Below are 21,190 nucleotides of genomic sequence, written 5' to 3'. Positions count from 1 at the left end.
ATCCCAAATGTTGCACTGAAAATAATCATTTGTGAAAAGGTTGCTTCTTTAACAAATGGTGCTGGGAAAACTGGAAATCCATATTCAGCAAAATAAAATTAGACTACTATCTCTCACCAGGCGCAAACCTCAACGTGAAGTGGATCAAGAACCTAGGAATTAGACCAGAGACCCTGAAACTAATAGGAAAAAAGGTAGGCCTAAATCTTTGCCATGTCAGATTGGGTCCTAACTTCCTTACCCAGACTCCTAAAGTATAAGAAATAAAACCAAGAATTAATAAATGGGATGGATTCAAACTAAAAAGCTTCTTCTCAATAAAGGAAACAACCAATAACTCGAAGAGAGAGCCCACAGAGTGGGAGAACATCTTTACTACATACACGTCAGATAGAGCACTAATTTCCAGGATATGAAAAGAACTCAAAAAACTTAACACCAAAAAAATAAACAACCCAATCAATAAATGGGCTAAGGAACTGAACAGACTCTTCTCAAAAGAAGAAATACAATCGATCAATAAATACATGAGACAATGTTCAACTTCTCTAGTAGTTAAGAACTGCAAATCCAAACAACTCTAAGCTGTCATCTCACTCCAGTCAGAATGGCAGTTATCAAGAATATAAGCAATAATAAGTGTTGGGGGGAAAGGCACACTCATACATTGCTGGTGGCACTACAAATTGGTGCAATCACTATGGAAAGCAATATGGAAATTCCTTGGAAGAGTGGGAATGAAACCACCATTTGACACAGCTATCCCACTCCTCGGTTTATACACAAAGGACTTAAAATCAGCATACTACAGGTACACATCCACATCAATGTTCATAGCAGCTTAATTCACAATAGCTAAACTGTGGAACCAACCTAGATGCCCTTCAACAGATGAATGGATAAAGAAACTGTGATATATATAAACAATGGGATATTACTCAGCATTAAAAGAGGATAAAATTAAGGCATTTGCAGATAAATGGATAGAGTTGGAGAATATCAAGCTAAGTGAAGTAAGCCAATCCTAAAAAACCAAAGGCCAAATATTCTCTCTGATAAGCGGATGCTGATCCATAATTGGGGGGGTGGGGGGCAGGGAAGAAAAGAGGAACATTGGGCAAAGGGGGAAATAGGGGAGGGGAGGGGCATGGGGGCAAGAAAGATGGTGGAATGAGATGGACATCGTTACCCTAGGTACATGTATGACTGCACATACGGTGTGACTCTACATCATGTACAACCGGAGAAATGAAAAGTTGTGCTCCATCTGTGTACAATGAATAGAAGTGTATTCTGCTGTCATGTATAACTAATCAGAATTTAAAAATCACATTATTTATGTGAAATTCAAATACCTGCACACCCAGATTTTAATCATCAAGTCTGGCACCCCTAGCTTAGGAGCAAGGTCCACATGGGTTGGCCTCTCTGCTCGGTCGCTTACTATGAACCTACATTTCCCAGGTTCCCCAACAGGCTGGTCTGGTCAAACCACAGTGACTGGCAGGGGGGAGGGAGAAGCCAGGGAGTTTCTGGGCCTTCTTTTGCAGTGGCTGCCCACCCTCCAGGGTTCCAGTTTCTGCTGGGCAGCCCTGCACAGACCCAGGGCTCCAGAGGTACATGCCCCAATTGTTGCCTCCCGGGTCATTCTGTTTAGGACTGTCTCCGTGCAACCAAATCTCATGTTCTGTGCTCCTGGGTCTGGCATCTTTTGGCTGGTGTGGTGCATTCAAGACCCATCCACAACATCACATTTATCAGCAGTTGGTTCCTTTTCGTTACTGCGTAGTGTTATATTGTCTGATTGCATCACTTTAAAAATCATTCCCGTAATGCCAGAGACTTGGGTTGTTTCCAGTTTGGAACTGCCCTGATGAAGTGACGAGAGCACTGGTGTACATGTCTTTGCACGAACACATCTTCATGTCTCAGGTCAATATCCAGGGGTGAAACAGGTTGGCCATAAGTCAGGGCAGTGCTTAGTTTAGCTCTTCTAGACCTTTCTCTAAAGAGCTTCACCAGGAAACCACACATGAGTGCTGAACTTCAGTTAGGAGGAAGTGAGTCTCCTGTGGGCCCACCACTCAGCAGCACTGAGATCCTCCCTGCCCTGGGCTTCTGGGCTCCTCCTGTAATGCCTGCTGGTGTTTGTAAAACAGAATCCTCCAGAATTAGGTGTGCAGAAGGTGGCTGAGTGGGCAAGTCCTCCTCTTTCCAGAGGCTGTAGAGGTCGGAGGCAGTTACTCCCACCACAGTGTTACACTAATGTGTTTAGGTGACATGATTTGGGAGGGGCCATGAAGCTGGCCTATTCCTGCTCAATGCCAGGAGCTCTAGCTTGGAGAGTGACCGTGGGAGGGGCCTTTCCAGCAGGGTATGAAGCCCAGTGCCATCTGAGTCCACAGGACGGCCTGGGTGGTGCACTTGCTCTCCCTGTGACTCACAGAAGATGTACATAAACAGGAAAACAGCCCTGAGCCCCAGGACAAGGACCAAGGAAAGATAATAAACAACAGGACATCGTGGTTTTCAGATTCTCTCTAGCTTGGAAATGACCAAAAAAAAAAACTCAAATGCTCATAGACAAAAGAAGAGGGGCATTTGGGACTCACTTCATGGAAGACAGGCAAGACTGAAGGAGAGACTCAAAGGACAGACACCCTTAGCTCCTGCCAGCCTGCTTTCCTTCCACGGCTGTGTTCTGGGCAGGCTTTGCTCCAGGGTCCAGGCTTGGCCACCTGAGCTGGAGAAGAAACAAAGCCCTGGGGTTGGGTCTCATTGGCCAGGCCTAGGTCATGTGCTCATCCTTGAGCCAATCAGAGTCCGGAGGACAAATAGGCTGATTGGCAGGGCCTGGGTCCCATGCTCCTCTCTGGATCATGTGGGCTGGTCTCAGTTGTACAAAAGCTCTAGGAGCTGAGAGTAAAGGGGGGTGAAGCCCCAAATCAAGCCAGGTGTGACAGGGGGCAGGGGAGAGAAGCTGAGCTGCAAAGGCTCACACCTGAGTGTCACACCCTGTGTCTTTCTGGGCCCACCTGAAAAGATGTGGAGCGACATTAGCTGATGAGGGTCAGTGATGTCATCAGCAAGACCTTGTAAAAATAAACACCCAGGGTGTGAAGGCTAAGCCTCCATGATTGTTTTTAGGACTGTGTAAAACCTAGCAGTACTTAGTAGAGTGCTTCACAAAGCTCCATAGGAGATCACGAAAAATGGGCAAAGGCCTCTTGAGAGTCTTAGTAAGAGCAAAAGGAGACACATGTGGTTTTCCTGCTGCAGTAGAAATGGATAAAGGACATGGAGGGAAAGCACACCCCCAGCACCGCTGGAGTAGACAGCAAGCCCGCGATACAGGAGAAACCCGGGGAGCAGAAAGGGGGCGGGCCGGAGGGGTTCCACACACCTTGATGAGAGGGCACTTTTTTCTTTTTTTAAAAAAAAAGTCAGAGCTAATGGTGTTTGCTAGATTTTGTTTCAGTAAATACATAAAAGACCACTTTGGGGAGCCATTAAATGAGAAATGAATCAGAGCTACATATTCTCAAGAGCATTTACGTCTGTAGTAGGAATGCTCTGTGAAAAAGCTGTGCAAACAGATAGGGGTGGGAGAGCACCACTCAGAACCATGCCTGCGTGTGTGCACGTGTGTGTGGAGACCGTGTAAACTCGACTGTCTTACGTGCGTCAAGTGTGCAGTGTGATACTGAAATGGCTGCCCCAGGCTGCACGCTGCGTCTCCAATCCTTATTCATTCTGCAGTACTGAAGTCTTGCGCCTGTGGCCAGAATCTCCCCACTCCTTTCCTGCCAGCCCCTGACAACAGCCACTTTTCTATCTGCTTCTGAGTTTGAATTCTTTAGCGTCCCCACATAAGTGAGATGGTGTAGTAGTTGTCTTCTCGTGTCTGGCCTGTTGAACTTAACGTGATGTCCTGCAGGCTCATCTACGTCATTGCAAATGGCAGGATTTCCTTCTTTTTAAGGCTGAATGATGTGTGTGTGTGTGTGTGTGTGTGTGTGTACAATTTCTGTATCGTTTACCTGTCGACATATGGGTTGTTTCCATTTCATTAGAGATGTTGTGAAACGCTGCAGTGAACTCAGGAGCCAAGCCCTCTTTTGGACATACTGATCTCATTCCCTTTGGATAAACCCCCAAAAGTGAGATTGCAGGATTGCGAGACAGTTCTGTTTATTTTTGAGGAATCCACATTAGGTCTTCCACACGGCTGTACTAACGCACTCCTGCCCACAGTGTGCGAGGGTTCCCTTTTCTCTACATCCTCACCAACCCACGTTACTGGGCTTTTTAATCATGGCCATTCTAACAGGAGCGAGATGATCCCTCGCTGGGGTTTTGATGGGCGGATCCCTGATCAGTGTGTGAAACCTGTCGGCCATTTCTGTGTCTTGAGACGCGTCTACTTGGGTCCTTCGTGCGTGTTCTGATTGGATCGTCCCTTCTGCTGGGGGGGTTGTGTGCATTCCCCACGTATTTTTGGTGGTGAGCCCTTGTCAGACACGTCCTCACTTTCCCCGGGCTGCCTCTCTGTGGGGTGTTTCTCTTGTCGCTGAAGGTTCTGAGTTTGGTGTAGTCCTACTTTTTGTTTTTGCTTTTGTTTTCTGTGCTTTCGGGGTCAGAGCCAAACAAACCATTGCCAATACCAACGTCAGGCAGCTCTCTCCCGTGCTTTCTCCTAGTAGGTGTGGTTCCAGGTCTTACACTCAAGTCTGCCATCCATTTTAGCCGATTTCTGTGTCTGATGTGAGCTGAGGACCCAGTCCTGTTCTTCTGCATGGACACTCCGTGCTCTGGACACCACTGGTTGAAGAGACTGTCCTTCAGCCCTGCTCTGTGTCTGTTCCAGTGGCCTGAGGCTGCTTTATTGCCAGTGCCACTCTGCTTTTTATTTCTGTAGCTTTGCAATAGTTTGAAATCGGGAAGTATGATTCCTCCAGCTCCCTCCTCCTCAGAACTGCCCCGGCGATTCATGGGCTTTTTGGTTTCATATGAATTTCAGGATTTTTTTTTTCCAGTTCTGTAAAGAATACCCTTGGCATTTGGATAGGGATTACGCTGAATCTATAAATCACTTAGGCTGTGTGGACATTTTAAGGATATTAATCCTCCCAAACCATGGACACAGGATGTGCTCCACTTACTGAGTCTTTTTACGTTTCCTTCCTCAATGTTTTTCCATTTCAGGATTCCAGCTTTGCCCCTCTTTGGTGAAGTTTATTCCTAAATATTTTATTCTTTCATTAAAATTGCATTTGAGACTGTTCTCTTCATTTCCGTTTTGGGTAGTTTGCTGTGTGTGTGTGAAGCGCCACTGGTGTCTGCGTGTGCAGTTTGTGCCCTGCACCTACACGGGGTTTGCTTCTTGGTCCTTAACAGGCTTTTGTAGAGTCAGAGTCTTGTACACATATGATCATGGTATCTGCAAACAAATTTCACTTCTCCCTTTCCAATTTGGAGGCTCTTGGTCCTTTTGCTAGTCTAATTTCTCTGGCGAGGACTCCCAGGAGGTGCTACACTGACCAGGCTGGCTGGAGTGGGCATTCTCGTCTTTGAGGGAAAGTTCTCAGTGTTTCCCCATTAGTTATGAGCTCAGCCATAAATTTTTATATACAGCCTTTACTGTGTTCAGGTTAAGTTCCTCCTGTACCTATTTTATTGGGTTTTTATCATGAATGGATACTAAATTTGATCATGTTTCCTGTGCACTTATTAAGATGATCCTGTGTTGTTACCCTTCATTCTGTTCACGTGTTAAGTCACGTTAATTGACTTGTGTGTGTTGAACCATGCTTCCATCCCAGGGAGAAATTGGCTCTGGCGAATAATCCTTTTAATGCGCTATTGAATTTAGTCTGTTAAGTACTTTATGGAAAATGTTTAACATCTATGTTCACCAGGGACGTTGGCCTATTCGTTTTCTTTACCTGTGGTATTCTCTGGCTTTGCTTTCAAGGTGATGCTGGCCTTACAAAGTGATTTTGGAAGTGTTCCCCGTTCTGTTTCCAGGAGAGTTTAAGAAAGATTGGTTTTCATTCCTTGAATGTTTGGTATAATTCACTCATAAAAGTATCTGGCCAATTGCAAAACAAAGGTAAATTTTTCAAGGGCACATACAAAAGCCAAAAAACATTAACTACATTAGAGGAGTTGCTGGGGTCCTGGGGAAATTAGAATGACCTTTGGGATAAATTAGAATGACCTCCAGGAATAAAGATTTTTTTTTTTTCTTTTTAAGTGAGGGACATTGGGTAGATCCATGATGATGCTTTGTTAAGAGAAGTGTGCTTAGCAGCACCTGAGGTCAGGTGTGCAGAGGAGGGCGGCAAAGGCATCGGTGGCCGCAGACGCACTCACCCATCGGTGTTGCTGGGTGACATTGGTGCCTTTGGCCTCATGGAGTCCGGCTTCATGTGGGAGGAAACTCATGCCCGTCGAGCAACTCAGAGCAAAGCCTGCCGCTGATGAATCTAAAGTTCCGTTTTTCTCAGCACAAGGTGACGAGCGTTTCAAATTTGCCGATATGTTCTGCTAATGGCAAGAAGCTCTTGAGGACTGGATCACCCAGCAGACAATTTCAAAAGAATCAACATATCAATCAGTCCCACGAGGATTCCACTTTTAATACAAATGAAAAAGTAACTGCTTTTGCTGAGCCCCTCAGCTCGGGAGAGCATTTTCTGAATGTTTTCCATTTTTATGTCACTTTCTCCCCCAAAACTGCATTTAAAGGTATCATCTTTTGGTGTTGCAAGGACAACATCAAGATTAGGAGACATGGAAACTCACCCACCAGATGTCAACAGAAATCACTCAGCAGCCGGCAGCTGGGCCCAGGAAGTGCACACCGGCTTCTTTTACTCACGGCCACGAGCCTTTGTGTGGGATATTTTTCAATTATGACGGCCTTTCAGCCCGAGCCTTCAGATCCGCCAATCCTTAAGTCAGATCCTTAAATTGTGGTATCAAGAAGTATTAAAAGAGTTTAAAATATAATGAAGCATATTCAACCCTTCACTGCGATTATTAATATTATAATGGAAATCATTTTAATGATAAAAGGGTTTTGCACTGCTAATCCATTTAAAATTAAAAATGCGTTTTAAAACGTTTGCCACGTCCCCTTATTTTATCCTTCCCAATGACCGTTGTTTGCCTTGGCTGTACACGCCGTGTCTGTGCACTGCCAATCTCGGACTGATTTGTCCGGAGCAATTGGATGTTTGAGACGGTATCTGTCATCTATTGCTGCTGTAACTAACAAGTCCCCATAACCTTTGTGGCTTAGAATGACATGAAGCTCTTTTGCAGTTCTGGAGGTCATAAATCCTAAGGGGTTTCATGGGGCTCAAATCCAGGGGCAAGCCTGGCTGTGTGCCCTAGAGGCCTCAGGACAGAATCACTTCCTTGCCACCCGCAGCCCTTGGTTCAAAACCCTGCATCAGCCAAGTCCTGCTTCTGTGGCCACAGCTCCTCCCTGCACTTGCCTCCCACTCATAGGGACCCTTGTGGCCACATTGGGCCCACTAGGAGTCTCCCATCTCATGTCCTCACCAAGCACATCTGCAAAGCCCCTTTTTTCCTGGTAAGGCAGCCTCTTCGCAGGTCCTGGGGAGCAGGCTGTCCTTAGGCAGCCATTCTAGTGCCTGGTGCAAAGACAGAACTGACCCAAAGGGAAAAGTCCCCCTGTGATGGCCTGATCAGAGTGGGTGTGTCCACTGCCCCGCAGGACAGTCCCCGTGAGCTCGCTTTCCGGGCAATGCCTCAAGGGGCCGCTGGGCCTCAACCTTGTCGAGGTGAGAGGAGGGCGATGGCTGCTTCTTTTGCTTTCTACTGAGCCAGCTAGAACGAGGTCCAGACCTGGCCCTTCCTACCCCCCTGACCTGACCAGTTCCCTGAGTCCTGTGAGCTGAGTGACTCCTTGAACACGGAGACCCTGCATCAAAGTTTGCAGGGTGGATGGAGATTCGAGGCTGGGACATACAAGTTCCTTCACAAGGAGGTTGCTGAATAAGCCCGTTTCTGTCCCTCTTCCAGGTAAAGTGTCCATGTTTGGATCCTGCGGCCAAGCGGCCAGTCTCACATGAGAGCAGAGACTCCAAGGGTGAGCTCCGCTGGGCAGCAAGTTCCCTTTTCATCTGGGGACAAGCAATCATCCAGCTTCCTTCACCACTTCCTCAAAGGCCAAGCATGACCACGAAGCAGAGCAGCCCAGAAAGGCAGGCACCTGGACCTGATCCCCCCAGGCCCTGGAAGACACAGGCCTCGTCATGGCCAGCATCGCGCTGCCCGCTTCCCCCCTTCTCAGGACAGGAGAGAATCAGCCAGCGCTGGTCCCACCAATGCCTGGATTCTCCTCTGAGATCACTCAGAAGGCAGCGGTGGAGGGTCCCTCCACAGGTGGACATCTTCTCATTTCCCGCCCCATCTGAACAGGCGGCTCAGCGCGGCTCACTCTGCAGCCATTGTTTCTTCTTTCGTGTAACAAGAGCCCCCTCTGCTGAACCCTGTGGGGTTTGCTGCGCAGATTTATTAAGAACAAGTCAAGACTCGACTCGGGGCGCAGCTGGTGCCTCACCTAGTAGCTCTTAAGCTCCATAGTGTAAGAATCATCCAAAAGGATGCTTCTAAAGAAAAGAAATGCAGATGTTCTCGCCCCAGCCCTTCTCCTAAGATGTAGCACGAGTCTGCAGCAGGAACGGGACGTGTGCTGAAAGCCCGGCCCGGCCTGCTCCAGGGCAGGACACACGCGGATGCCCAGGGAGGACTTGGCTGAGGTCAGAGGACCGAGCCCGGCTGCAGAGGCCGGGCATTCACGTCCTCCTCTGAGAAGACTGAGCAGGAAAGGGGGGTTGAGTTTCAAGCTCCAGAAACTTGAATCTTCTTGAAGCCACACAGAAGAAAGGGAGGGAAGAGACCATGGAAAATAATAGAGAAATAATAATTAGTTCCTATTGTTATTGTTTTTTTAAAAAAAAAATACCAAAAACTTAGTGGTTTAAAGCCACAGAAGTGCCTTCTCTTTCAGCTAGAAGTAAGGATTTCAAAATCAGTCTTGCTGGGCTGCAGTCAAGGGTCTTGGGATGCTGCTGAGGGGGTCCATCTTCTGCCAGCTCCTGGAGGCCCTTGTGTTCCTCCACTGTGGCCCCTTCTTCCCTGGGTCTTCAAAGCCAGCGGTCACATGACTCTGATCTGTCCACTCTCCTCTGACCCCCTACTTCCCCTGTGACTCTGGCACCTCACCCCCCTCCACCACTCCAGATAACCCGGAGTGATCTTCCATCTCAAGATCCTTAATCACTTCTACCAAGTGCCTTTTGCCGTGTACATCCTCCTGGTTCCAGGGATTAGGCCCAGGGTGACTTGGGGTCCTATAGGGGGGCCATTTTTCAGACTACAGTAATAATGAAGTTAGACCAGAGCTCAGATCTGCCGCTCACCTTGCAGACACGAGGCCTTAACCAGCAGCCTCGCCCCCGTGAGCGTGAGCCTCACATCTGCTCCATGTTGGAGGAGGAGTGAGAGGATCAGGGAGTCGAGTCTCCTGGGGACGGGAGTGGGAGCCACACTGCCGCTCGAGAGGAAATCTTTCCAACTTGGCTTCCAGAAACCCCAGGACAGGATCGAGGGCTCGTCCTTGAGAGAGTCCGAGGCCAGCCATTCGTGCCTCTGCTCAGGCCAGAGGGCTGAGCTGCCATCTGCTGGGCACAGCCTCCCCCCACCTCAGTGACAGCACAGGAGACAGCTGAGCCCCAACCATGAGGGCCCACGTCACCTGCAGCCTCACCCCCTCCGCCCCAGCTCTGGAGAGCACGAAACTATGCTTCTAACAGCAGAAAGGACTTGCCTGATTCTGCCTCACCCACAGCAGCAAGAAGGCCCGGCTGCACACAGATGGTCCATTTCATCACGTATGTAATCAGTATGTGATGGTGTGGACATACATGTGTTCATATGCACGTATGTTTATATATAATACATACATATTTTATATACCTATCAGCAGAACTGGGGATAAATGTAACATTAAATAAAGGATGAGTTTGGCCTTAATTCAACTCACAGGTTATGCCAGATCCACGAAGCTGAGGCCCTTCTATGGCTTCACTCCAGAGGGTGCCAGTCAGTGCAGCCTGACGCAGGTGGCCCCGGGCCAGGAGAGGAGTTCCACGCCCTGGCTGTGCCCAGCTGGTGCCCAGCTAGTGAAAGAAGAGCGCAGGCCCGTGATGGAGTTCTGGAACAGTGTGGTGGTGCCCCAAACAGGAGCATGTGAGGGGCCCTGCAGCAGGACCCTGGAGGCAGTAGGGTCTCCCTGGTGAGGGCAGGAGACAGCCCCTGAGGGGCGAGCATCAGCACTCTCCCAGCTCCCTGCGAGGGGAGGGGACGGTGTTCTCCACCTGGGCTAGCTCTGCGGGGCCCGCTCTTGTGAGGCTCTGAGCGCTAACTAGCTCCCAGCTTCTGGAAGCAGGAGCCAGAGGCTGGAACTATTAGCATGCAGGTCGCGCACACCTGCCTTTCTCTGGGGCCATGGCACACCCGCCTTCAGCGACCAGGTCTAGGGTCTTTCACACAGATTCACATCGTGTAACCCACCAGGTGAAATGTAGTCCCCGACACGCCAGAAGGCGCCCTTCCCAGTGAGTTCACAGCCTCCCACTGGTGGAACCACTCATCTGATTTGGCCACCACAGATCAGTTTCCCCTCGGCCTTAGTCTGATGTCAGTGGACTTCCAGCACATAGCCGTGGCGTCCACTCTCTCCTGCTCGTGGTCCCGGTGTGAGATTCATCGGTGCCATGTGCATATCCAGCACCTGTTCTTTTCATTGCTGAGTAGTACTCCACCATGTGAACAGTCCACGCTTTGCCTACCATGCTGCGGCGGCTGGACACAGTGGCTGTCTGCACTTTGTGCTACTCTAAACATTCTCATGCCTTTCAGAAGTTCACTCGGATTTTTTAAACATTGTCTAAGTCACCAGGGAACAGCCATGTGTTAACATTTAACAGTGCCAAGTTGCTTGGCATGTAAGTCCCACCTGCTGTGGCTGGGAGCCACCGGTGGACGGCTGGAAGTGTAGCCTGTTTTGAGCAGAAGAGCAATGTCAGAGTTCAGGCCTCCTCCTGCTCAGGGGAGCCCTGCGCTTTGGTAGTGGAAAACAGGCAGCAGGTTTTCTAGCTGTTTTGGAAAAACCTGGCCTGCATCTGCCAGAGATGATGGGTATCCACCCACAGACCCCAATGGTGGTTCCCCAGGGAAACCCGGCCTGGAAGGGTGGGCGAATGGCTTAGGCTTGGAGGCCGAAGAAAGGTGAGCTGAAGCTTCAGGACGGCCCAGAGCTATTTCCACCCACCTCCCCCGCCCCTTGCTCTGCTCCTCTGCCCGGCTGCTTGGATGGGGCTTCACACCTGCTTCCGAAGCTGGATACAGGGTGGCAGGTGCTTCTCAGCCTCTGCGGGTCCCTCCCTCCCAGCCCCTGTGAAAGGGAGACGGGAGGGGATTGTGCAGAGCTGGGACCTGCTGGGACCCGATGCAGACGGAGGCACAAGGGGCCCTGCCTTCACAGCTCACAGGTAGACGGCACGGAGAGAAACCAAGTCACCAACAAGTCAGTAGAGCAATGGCAAACCTGACCATGCGAGGAGGGGAACAAGCATGGACTGAGGCAAGGAAGGGGAGGGAGGGAGCTTGGGTGAGAGGGACCATTCCACAGAAGGAGCCTGCGGCGAGGAAGGGAGGGACCCGCGTTCCAGCAGATGCCCAGAGCAGGGAGGAGCCCGGCTGCTGCAGGGACTGAGATGCTCAGCTGCAGGAGGCCCTGGGAGCAAGAGGGCCGTGCCAGACAGAAGACTGGGCAAGAAGACAGGCCGGGACACACAGGGCCACGCAGGCCACGGCCGGGAGCCCAAGTCTGATTTTGAATGCAGTGGCACACTGTCCCCTAGTTCAACTGAGAATATAGGACTCGTGGAGACTGGGGAAGACTGAGCCACTTGCTGGGCACCCAAGGCAAGTGGATCTATCTCCCCAACAAACAGGTGCCCTTGGATCTTGGCGAGGACACAGAGAGACGTGGAGCTGTATGTAGCATAGTTATTAAGGCAGAAAACGTGCACTTTGATCAACACCAGAAGCAACCGCTTCTGTACTCTGAGCTCTCTAGAAGCAGGGTTGGGCCTTATCTGTCCTTGTCACCAGGGCCAAGAGCTGGCACAGACAGACACTCCCCAAATGGTCCCAGCATTGAACTGCACCTAATAGAGGGCAAAACTTGGTTTTCAGGAACAAGCACAGATTCACAACAGCTCACAAGAGCCTGGAAGACTTTGATCAGAGACTCCTTGTACTATTCCTCGTGTTATTAAAATGCCACCCCTTCAGGGAAGAGTTATTCCTGTTGTTTTCTGACAAGGCAACTAAAGCTCAGAGAGGTTGAACAATGTGCTTGGAGTCTCACAGCTCATAAGCCGCCAGGCAAGCAGTTCAACCTCACCTACTGACACAGGGGCTGATGTGCAGTCTGACAGCTCAGGCTTGCTCCCTCAGCATCACCACGCACACGGGGGCCCAGCACATCTAGAAGATCTTACCAGAAAGAAACCCACCTTGAGAGTATCCACACAAGACCAGCAGCATGTTGCAGGAACTCTGCTGGGCAGCCCTGGATAAGTTGCTTGTCTTCTCTGTGCCTTAGTGAACTTACCCGTAAAAAATATAACCTGCCTTCCAGAGTTGTGCGCATCAAATGAGTGAGTTTAGATACAGCAGTTAGGACAATGTCTGGGACCCATGAAGAGCACCACCAAGCATAAGGATTATATCCTCCCAATAGATGCCACAGTTCGATCAAAACATCACTCCCCCGTTGCATTTCTTCCTGGAGCAAACAAAGCCCAACTTAGAAGGCCTTAGCTTCCTGTGGCCATTGTAACAGACGACAACCAACTCAGGGGAGATTGGGTAAGACTGAGCCATTAGAGGCACACACACTCTTCTTACGGTTCTGGACGCCAACGTTTAGTCTAGATCAAGGCATTGACTGCTCCTTCTGGGAGATCTAGGGGAGAATCTGTGTCCTTGCCCGTCACGGCCCCTAGAGGCCGCCCTGGGGCCTTGCCTGCCGGCCAGTCCTCCTCCTCCCTCTGCGCACGGCCTCTCTCACCTGACTCTCCACCTCCTCCCCACACCTGGGGCTCCCAAGTCGGCTGAGGAGCAAGCTTAATTAATTCCCCTTCGCCACATCCCCTGACACCCACAGGCTCCACGGATTAGGATGGGGACCTCCTTCTGCTGACCACAGAAGGGTGCCTAAGGCCCCTCCCCCAGCTCCATTTGCCTCCCCTTTGCTGCCCACCCCCCATCACAGCCCCAGCTCCCTGAGCAACAGGCGTGGGACCAGGAGGACTGGCACACAGCGGCAGGGAGTGAACACAGGAAGGAAGAGAGCCACGGTCCCCTCCCTGGCCTTCGGGGAGCCCAACGCTGGGAGAAGACACACAGAGGAAGGGAGCTAGGAAATAGTTCCTGGTTGGTTGACATTCCGTGGGGAATTTTACCCTCTGTGGTCTTTATAAGTAACTTGGGCAATTCAGGAAAAGAGAACTCTTGGCATGCGCGAGAGAATTTCCTACCGTGTGAGGTCCGTGTATGTGAAAAGAGGAAAACTTGTGACTCCCCGGAACCGACTAGGTGACCGAGAAGACAACGGCACTTCAACCCAACGGAATGTCATGCAGCTCCTAAAGAGGGTGATGACGAAGGTGACTAGACCTGGGGCATGCTCGTGATGTGATGGGAAGGGAACAAGACAGACAGCCTGGTCAGGACTCTGAGAGATGCACGCCCTGGGCAGACACCGCAAGGATCTGAGGAATGAACACAGGGGCCCAAGGTGCCACCGTGGTGGGGCCCATTTTTCTTTTCCCAAGGCTTTCTTGGATGCTGCTCTAATACTTCAGGTAGACACCTTTTGAGAAAACTACCCAGCCTACAGCCTTGCCTGAATACTGCCCCTGCCCTAAAGGGTGAGTCCCCAACAGCCCCACTGGCTCTGCATGACTTACATGCCGGCCCGGTCCCTGGACACCAGGACCAATCAGATTCTCCCTACTGAACGTTTGAAATTGGACTGGAGAAATACCAGTGCCCTGGGGTGGTCTTTTTGTCTTTTAAGATAAAACAAATGTATCCTAAAATTCAACATTTTGATTCTGTTAACATGTTCCATTCAGTGTTTTTAGTATATTCACAGTGTCATGCAATCATCACCACCGTCTTGTCGGGAACATTTTCCTCACCCGCACAGAAAACCCCATGTGCATTAGCAGTCACTCCCCAACCCCACCAGGCCCCTGCCAACCACTACCTTCCTCCTAAACTGGACTTGCCCAAGCTGGACAGTGCCTGTAGACGGAATCTTATAACAACATGTGGCCTTTTGTGATTGGCCTCGTTCACTTAGCAGCCCAACTTCCAGGTTCATCCATGTCACCAGGCGTAGCGACGCCTCACTAGTTTTTATGGCCAAATAATATTCCACTGTGTAGGCAGAGCCCATTTGGTCTACCCCTTTCATCTGTTGGTGGGCATATGGGTGCTTCTGCTCTTTGGCTATTATGAATAATGCGGCTATGAACATTCATGCACAAGTTTTTATGGGGACATATGTTCCCAATCCTCTCGTGTACCTAGGAGAGGAACTGCTGGCCATATGGCAACTCGACGATTAACTTTTTGAGGCCCTGCCAAAGTATTTCCACAACGGCAGCATCACTCAGCATCCCCACCAACAGTGCCCGAGGGTTTCCACTGGTCTAACCCTCACGGAGGGTTGGAAAACCGCAAACCCGTTTCCTATCATAGCAGCTAGCGGAGGCCAAGGGGTGTCTCAGTGGGGTTTTGATTTGCATTCTCCTAGTGACTAATGATACCAAGCACCTTTTCATATGTTTATTGGTCATTTACATATTTGATTTGAAGAAGTGTCTATTCAAAAGCTCTCCATTTTAATTGGGTTGTCCTTTTATTGTTGAATTATAGGAATTCTTTATATATTCCAGATACTAAACCCTCACTGAATTCCTGACTTGCAAATATTTCTCCTTCTCTTTGGGATGTCTTTTCACTTTCTTGATGGTGTCCTTTGATGCATGAAGCATTTTGATTTCGATGAGATTATCCATTTCTCTTTTTGGCTGTTTATGCTTTCGATGTCATAGTTAGGAAGTGATTTCCTGATTCAAGGTCATGAAGCGGTACACCATTTCCCTTCCAAGAGTTTTACGATTTCAGCTCCTACATTTGGGTCTTTGATCATGACCTTTATGAGTGGTGAGAGGCTGGAGCCCAACTCATTCTTTCAATTGATCATGGCACCCCCACAGGGATTGACCACCTAAGGCAGGTGAACTTCCCCCTCAGGCTCTGCCAGAGATCCCCCACAGCACCTGAGATGGGTGTGACCTGCCAAGATGTCAATCAACCTGCTACCTGCCAGACACTATGAAGCAAGACTCTGCCCTTGAAGCCTTATCCCGGACTTTGATGTCCCCCTTTGATGTCCCCATCTTTTCTTTGTCTAGTTCCAAAGCCCATGTAGACTAGATCTATCAGGGGCTTCGCTTTTGTAAATATATTTCTGAATATTTGTGTTTTGTTTTTCACTGATTATTTGAGACTTTAAGTTTTAGGGTGCCTTACATTCTCCTGGGCAGGAGGAACCCCCCAATGAGATGCTGGCCATTGCCCCCACGACCTTAGACTTTCTTTTCTCACACAACCCGCTTAGCTAAGACCCCCCCCCAAAGAAGGAACCCCCCGAATCTGGACATGGTGGCTCCATGACCCCATCACCAGGTCACTTGTCACACACCTTGCCCAGGGAAATCACCGCAGGGCCGAACCTCTGGGTCTGTCCTGGGGCTTCAGCAGAGCGTGGCTTCTCCTTCCCCGGATGACCATGCCGGGCCCACTCCAGGCTGACACTGGAGTTGGCACTCCACGATGCTACTCTGGAACCCAAACTGCTGTCCACCTGGACCTTCTGCTTTGACGACTCTGCTGAGTTGGTTTGTCGCCTCATCTGACGGTGGCTCGTTGACTCTGCATTCATCTCCTTCTCTGTGCTCGTGGCTCAGCACCCTGTGACCGTTTCTTAGTCTTCCTGTGATGTGTGACTTGAGAGTTATAGGTACTGGAAATTAAGTCTGAACTAAAACAGCCTGTGCTTGCCTGGCTTGTGACCTCCAGGTGACCCACAAATGTTCAGTGAGCTGCCACCAAAGTGGAGCGGCCTGTGAACTCATGGTCATTCAATATATCCTGACCTTGTGGACAGACACAAATGTGTCTAGTCCATGCTGATGACATGGCTTATGGCGTCTTGGTGCCAGAATGTCCAAGGCAGAACCCTCTGTCCAGGCGTTGCAGCATGAAGACCCTGGGGTAGCTCTTCATGAGGACAGCCTTTGTTGGCATATCTGGTCTCATGGCATAGGAGGAAGCTACATTTGGCTCCTGTGGCAGGGACACAGATCACCCTGAGGGCTGCTGGCTTCTGAGCAGACCAGCTCCTGTCCAGGGGAGGCTGTGACTCACCCAGGGCTGAGGGAGTCTCTGGGGCAGAGTCTCCTCTACATGTCCCCCTGCTATTTCCTGGGAGTGGACACTCCTGCCTTTCCTCAGGAAGCCGAGGCTCTTTCTCAGGGGTCCCTTCTCACTGGTGTGAGCGTTTGCTTAAAGTACAGTCCTCAGCCTCTGGGCCCCTCCCCGGCTCCCTTCCTTTCTAGATGATCTCTCCTTCTACTTTTCTCTGTGTTCAAATCTGTTTTTGTTTTTCAGTTGTCAACTGCCAATCTCTGCTTCTGCCCACTCACGCCCTTGGTTCTTTAGACTGCCACGATCCAAAAGTGAAATTAAGAAAAGTTCAGTTTACAATAGCATCAGAAAGGACATGGCTACCTAGGGAAGTGAGACCAGGGGGTGGGGAATGGGCAGGACAGCTTTGAAGGAAACCTGAGACCTGAGCAGACAGAGCAATCCTGGTTCATGGATTGGAAGATTTAATTGTTAAGATGATAATAGCCAGATTCAAAGCAATCCCGACCACAATTCTAACTGCCCCTGGGCTTGTTGGCACATGCTGTGATCCCAGTTACTCCGAGGTTGAGGCAGAAGGATTGCAGATTCGAGGCCAGTCCCAGCAACTTAGGGAGACCCTGTATCAAAGTTAAAAATAAAAAGGGCTGGGATGTAGCTCAGCGGTAGGGCCCTGGGTTTAATTCATAGAATCACAAGAAACAAAACAAAATTAAACCAACTTAAAAATTCCAGCTGCTTCTCCCCCCGCCAACCCCGAGAAATAGAAAAGCTGATCCTAAAATTTCTCCTAAAATTAATAGGGAATAAGACCAACGCCATTTGAATAGCCAAATTGATCTTTAAAAAGAACAAACCTGGAGGACTCACGTTGCCTGCTTTTGAAACTTATTACAAAGCCTCAACAATGTGGTCTGTCAAAAAGACGACGTATAAATCACTGGAATAACGCTGAGCATCCTGGAATGTTCCAGCAACTATGATCAGTGGATCTTTTTTTTTTTTTTTGGTACCAGGGATTAAACTCAGGACGCTGCTTTACAAAGTAGAGTAACAGATTTTGACACTGCCTGAAAACTGCAATTCTACACATCATGGAGTAACTCAGAGCAGGGCCCGGACTGTTCTGCACATAGACACAGTCAACCAGGGACATGAACCCCTCTCCCTCTGTGATGGTTAATTTGAATTGCCAACTTGATTAGATTAAAAGATGCCAATGATGAGAGGCTTATGGGTCCATCAATGAGGGTGTGTCTAGGAATGATTGGCATGTGGGATAGCCAACTGAAATGGAGACCCTCGCTAAGTGTGGGTCGTACTGTCCAATAGGATGATGGCTTGAATGCAGTAAAAGTTGGAAGGACAAGGAAGCAGCAGCAGATGCAAGATGATTCTTCTTGAACCGGTTCTTGATCGCTGCTATGATCATCTGAGGATACAGGACCTCGCACTTCTTCACTCTTCCAAAGCGGACTCTGCCGGTGATTCTCCAGGGAGTTTCAGAAGCCGTCAGACTAGGGTAGAACCGTTGATCCCTCCTGTTCTGAGGCCTCAGCCTCTTGGACTGTGCAGCTACTGGTTCTTCCAGCTCTCCAGCCTGCAGACAGCCACTGGGGACTATCCAGCTTCTGGTCACGTAAAACAACCTAGTAAATCCCTTTTTTATAATTATACTTCCTGCTGATTCTGTTTCTCTAGAGAACCCTGACAATTCTCCCTCTAAGGAAAGATTCCATATTTCCATGAGTGGAAGGAAGTCCCACCATGTTCCTAAGGCTGCCTGCTGTTTTACCGGCTGGGAGACCTCCATATGTGCTATGGCTTGGATGTGTCCTTTGGAATTCATGTGTTGGAAAAGCAATCCTTGAAGTCTTAAGTTAATGCTATTTGGAGAAAGATTCTCAGGCAAAGTAATGAAGGTTTGACGACACTATAAGGGTGGGACATTAATACAATGGACCTTCACAAGAAGAGGAGGAGAGACCTGAGCTAGGATGCTCTGTCTCATCATATGATGCCCCCTGAGACTCTGCAGAGTCCCCAGTAATAAGAAGGACCTCACCAGATGTGCTGCCCAATCTTGAGCTTCCCAGCCTTCAGAATGGTGAACTGAATAGACCTTTATTCCTTATAAATTACTCGGTCTGTACTTTTAAATATTACAACAGAAGACAGATGAAGTGAGTATTAACATTCTCTTCTGCAAATGTGGTGGTCCAGGAAAAGGGGAAGGAGGGGAAACGGAAGGTCACTGAGGCCTCACTTCCTGCAGGACCAAATAATGTGGATAACTGTAATAATTGAAAATTATTTCAGAAACACACTCTCTTTTTGTTATTCAGGCAATTGTTCAAGGGCATGGTTTTCCATCAGAGTGGCGCTCTCCCATCCCTGTCATCTGCTGCCTCTCACCTCACTGACCTCAGAATTCCAGAGAAAGATTGTGTGGGACACAGTCTTGTCTTGGGTCAACAGGTTGTTTCATTTTGTACACATGAAAATACAAACCCGCTCCAAAGTATATTAGTTTTATTATTTGTAATAATTTAGCTAGAACACTTTGGGCTCCTTACTGGTTGCTTTGTTCTTAACATGAATTCTTTCATTTAATCCTCACCAGCCTGTGAGATAGGTTTTACCGTCATCTGTACAACTCATGGTGTGGAACAGCCTTAAAGAGCTAGCAAAACCCACCCAAGGTTACTGGGTAGTAAGTGGCAGGCACAGGTGCATAGCCAGGGCCTTCTGTGGTCTTGGGAGCTGATGGTTTTTATTAGTCTGCCGTCCTGCCTCCCTGCACTTGCCTCTGTAGATGCCACTGCTCTGGACAAGTCTCCCCAACCTCCTTTCTCTGTTTCCTGTTGCCTCAGGAGAGGATTTTTGAATCTGAGATAGCTAGTCCTCACCAGAGATGGGCAGTCCACCTCAGCAGCACCTCTTCATTGGGACCCAGCTGTTTTCCTGGTATCTGTGCCTATCTCATGAGCCTGCTGATTTGCTGTGTTGTTCAGTGTCCTAGGTCTGATCAACCTGTCATTAACCCACGCAGCAGTCAGGTACTTGTATGTAAAACTTGTTGGCTGGAGTTGGCATTTACTGGAAAGCTGTGCTCCACAGGGTGTATGTGTGATCATTAAACTACAATAAATTAAATTGAGAACCCACTGACATTTTGATTTGCATTTTCTTCTTAGGAGTGAAGTTAGGCACTTCACGTATGTTTAAGGACCATTGTTATTTCCTTTTTGGTGAACTCTCTGGTCATAACCTTTCCCTTTTTCCTCTGATGGGTGGATAATCTTTTCACTTAGTGCTTTCATCCATATTAGGGAAATTAACCTGTGGTACATCCTATCAGTGGCAAATATTTCTTCAAGGAAGTGTTTGTATTTTGACTTTGTTTTTAACTATGAAGAACCTTTTTTGTTAAAAAAAACAAATGTACTTAAATTTATCAACCTTCTGTTTCATGGCTTCTGTTCTACTTTTCTCACTCAGATTATTCTCTGCTAATATTTGTTTCAGTTTTAAGAGACAAAAATGCTTAAGCCATATGGGATTTATTTTGTATAGTCTGAGGTTAGAATCCAGCTTTGCTCTTTTTCCTAAGAGTCATGTTGTCATCAGTGATTTCCCCCCATGATGTGACATCACATAATGATATCACATGGTGTGTTACCACCAGCATTTCCGGGTCTCTTTCTAGACTTTGTTATGTTATGTTGCATGGATGTTTGTTTGTATATTCCATTTTAATTACTGTAGCTTCATGAATTAAAATATCTGTCCAATATCACCCCTAGCCACCAAAAAGTAACAGCGTCCCTGCTGGCTACAATCCTCACTAGAAGCAAACAGATGAGTCCCATGTGGCCTCTAAGGAAGGAAAATCTTTCCAACCACCTAGCTCAAGAGAGTAGAAAAAGCAAAAGCTTTGGAATCACAAGACAAGGGTCAAACCTAGGCTTTGCTTCCCACAGGCTGGGCCTCATCTATAAATTGGATGATATAGTGAATGTGAGGATCAAATGCATAAACTCTGCCATGTCGGGAGAATTTGGCATTTGTTACATTTCTATCTTCTTATTTTCCTCAGCAGTTCAGCACAAAACACACTGTAACTCTCAACAATACAGAACTCCTCATTTTAGCCGAGGCAGGGTCCTGAGGTGGAGGGGAGCAGATCCGAGATAGGGGCGGGTCCAAATCCTCCTCACACACTCACGGGCCTCGCGGAAACCCCCTCTGCCATTAGCTGTGAACCTGAGCAAGTCCCCTGTCTCTGTGCTTCTGTTTCCACCCGTGTAACCTGAGACTAATAGTTCTTGCCTTCTAAGGGCCCGGGAGTCTGCACGTGTAACGCGTCCCCAGGTGACTCTGCTGCACCTGGAGGTTGGAGGGGCTCAGGACTGGAGGAGAGAGGCGTGAGTGGCGGGGTGGCAGCGGAGAAGGCGACTGTGGCTAGCCAGTGGCCTGACTAGCAGCCGAGGTGGCTGCACGGTGGGTGTCAGGCGCCAAGGGACCGCCCCGCCCCCGGGCCCTTTGGCTGCACTTGGCTTCCAGCCGCTCGCCC

At 49.0% G+C, this 21,190-nt stretch overlaps 1 protein-coding gene across 1 annotated transcript in view; it reads left to right on the top strand.

The window, feature by feature from the left end:
* Positions 1 to 13,628: 13,628 nt before the first annotated feature.
* Positions 13,629 to 21,190, top strand: part of Mlycd (malonyl-CoA decarboxylase) — a 21,968-nt gene continuing 14,406 nt past the window's right edge. Inside the window, exon 1 of the mRNA XM_015496286.1 lies at positions 13,629 to 13,778. Coding sequence (XP_015351772.1) covers positions 13,629 to 13,778 — 150 coding nt within the window. The remainder of the gene's footprint in view (positions 13,779 to 21,190) is intronic.

Source organism: Marmota marmota, unplaced genomic scaffold (genome assembly GCF_001458135.2).
Source record: "Marmota marmota marmota unplaced genomic scaffold, marMar, whole genome shotgun sequence".
Classification (NCBI taxonomy): Eukaryota; Metazoa; Chordata; class Mammalia; order Rodentia; family Sciuridae; genus Marmota; species Marmota marmota.
Note: the sequence above shows the minus strand (reverse complement) of the source record. Positions and strands in the feature narration are given on the sequence as shown.